The 2,409-nt window shown below is 42.5% G+C and overlaps 1 protein-coding gene across 1 annotated transcript in view; it reads right to left on the reverse strand.

Moving 5' to 3' along the window:
• LOC101848905 (pre-B-cell leukemia transcription factor 1) overlaps positions 1–2,409 on the reverse strand; it is a gene marked incomplete in the record, with an annotated part of 28,665 nt that overhangs the window by 17,913 nt on the left and 8,343 nt on the right. Inside the window, 1 exon segment of the mRNA XM_035971438.1 lies at positions 772–1,016. Within this exon segment, the coding sequence (XP_035827331.1) occupies positions 772–1,016 (245 nt within the window).

A 2,409-nucleotide genomic window follows, 5' to 3' on the forward strand; every position in this document is an offset into this window, starting at 1 on the left:
TAATTTGAAATAAAACACCCCCACTTCATAAACATTCCTCCCCCCCTCCCTCTCTCTGTTTCATCTGCAGCACTGTGTTCATAGAACACACTGCATTTGGTACTAACGAATTTGTCTGTCTGAACTTGCTTTCTTGGGAATTAATTTGTTTATTCTGGTTCGATAATTAAAATTCTGAGATCAAAGGGTGGCCATGGTCACCTAACACGAAACATTATTTCCACTATAATTTGTAGAATGTTTGTCTTCTTGTGCAGAGATTCAAATTTTTTAAGTCTCTTGCAGTAATTCTTGACGCCTCTCTTATCTAATCAACTTATTCATTCTTATATAATGTGCTGTTTTTCCTAAATTACCACCATAGAAAGATATACCAAAAAGTATCAAGAGTTGAGGAATAGGTCATGCAAACTGTATGGGTTTGAATCCCAGAACTAAGGAGACAGACACGGAGAGAGAAAAAGAAAGAATGAGAGAAACAGAGGGAGAGAGGCAAAAACAAAGAGCGGGAGAGAGAGGGAGAGAGAGAGAGAGAGAGAGAAAGAGAGAGAGAGAGAAAGAGAGAGACAGAGAGAAAGAGAGAGACAGAAAGAGAAAGAGAAAGAGAGAGAGACAGAAAGAGAAAGAGAAAGAGAGAGAGACAGAAAGAGACAGAAAGAAACATTAACAAAGACAAAGAGACAGGAACAGAGACAGAAACAAAGACAAAGAGACAGAGAGAGACAGACAGACAGACAAAAACAGAGACACACAACCGTTTGCTGCACCGACCTGCTCGTATTTCTCCAGCTCCGTGTGGTAGATCTGTCGTATCTGAGCCAGCTTGGCGCGGTAGTCCGAGTGTTCTATGGCACTGTCGGGCTGACCCCCCGAGGCAGCGGCGGTGGCACTGGCCGCCGCAGACGACCCGCCCCCTTTCTCGGGGCCGGCCACGCCCTCCGCGATGAGCATGTTGTCCAAGCGCATGAGCTGCGGGTCTGGGGGCTCTTCCTCCTGTGTGTTTCGTATACTTAGCACTGAGGATAGAGGTAGAATAAAATATGTAGGTATATATGTTTGTCATTGTATGTATGTATATATGTTTGTCATGGTATGTATGTATATATGTTTGTCATTGTATGTATGTATATATGTTTGTCATTGTATGTATGTATATATGTTTGTCATGGTATACTTAACACTGAGGATAGAGGTAGAATAGAATATGTATAGTGGGGTCGGTGGCCTAGGGGTTAGGCTCTCAGACTCGCAACCGTAAGGTCGTGGGTTCGAATCCTGTCAAGGGCCCGACGTTGTCCTTGGGAAAGACACTTTACACGAATTTTCCTCACTTCACCCAGGTGGGAATGGGTACCCGGCTATAGACAGCCGAAGATCTTGTCAGTTTGTTAGTGTTTGAGCGCTTAATCGGCTGCTTGCACTGTATGCTTCCCAGGAAGCTGAGAATGTTTCGGAGTGTTCTATGGTCTGCTGGGGTAATAATATAGTGTAAAGCACATAGAGCCTGCTGTTGAGCGGGGATATGCACTATACAAATGCTATTTATTATTATTATTATTATGTATGTATGTATGTTTGTCATTGTATACTTTTCTTTTTTTTTCAGCCCATGATCTTTAATGTCCATTTAAAAACACGTGGATTTTTATTGAAAAAGATCAAATGCACAAAAAATAGACAATTTTGGCGGCCGGTTTCTCCCTAATTTCCCCGTTTTAACACTTTTCACCCACGCAGCGCGCACAACACTTATCCCCACGGACCAGGATAAAGGTGCGGCACACCGTTGCCGACCGGCGTCCCGTGGGGGCATAGTGTTAAGACAGGGTGACTCTCAAACCCTTCAATCGCAAATATCTCGACTTTTATTGAAGATAGATGGGTTGGGTAATTTTTTTTAAATTTAAAGCAAGACGAATGAACAAGCTTTAAGATTATACCATTCACTCCACATGCCCCTGATTCCACCATACCGTGAGTCATATATAAAGAGCGGACAGAGAAGTATTTGAGTAAACAAGAGAAAAAATAGTCAGTTCGTGGGGAGGGGAAAAAGCGACAGACAGACAAATGTAACAGAAGTAAGATCTACCAAAGGCACACCCCAACATCCCCCCTCCCCCCCTCTAAAAAATTCTCAGAAAAATCATTATCTCAACCACCTATAAAATCAGCTCTACTTTAACTATATATATACAACTTTAAGACTATTAGCCCATAAAGCTCAATTTTAAAAAAACTCCTATGGTGGTTGAATCAGAAAACTCTTCAAACCCCCCTCCCCCCTGGAACAAAGGAGACTACCTTCACACTTCACACCAGACCATTCAGGAAAAAACCAATGGTGTAACACAACTCCCAAGATAAACCTCCTTACCCCATCCCTCATCTTCTCTTACCTGTCTTCAA

The sequence above is a fragment of the Aplysia californica genome, unplaced genomic scaffold (genome assembly GCF_000002075.1).
Source record: "Aplysia californica isolate F4 #8 unplaced genomic scaffold, AplCal3.0 scaffold00436, whole genome shotgun sequence".
Taxonomy (NCBI): Eukaryota; Metazoa; Mollusca; class Gastropoda; order Aplysiida; family Aplysiidae; genus Aplysia; species Aplysia californica.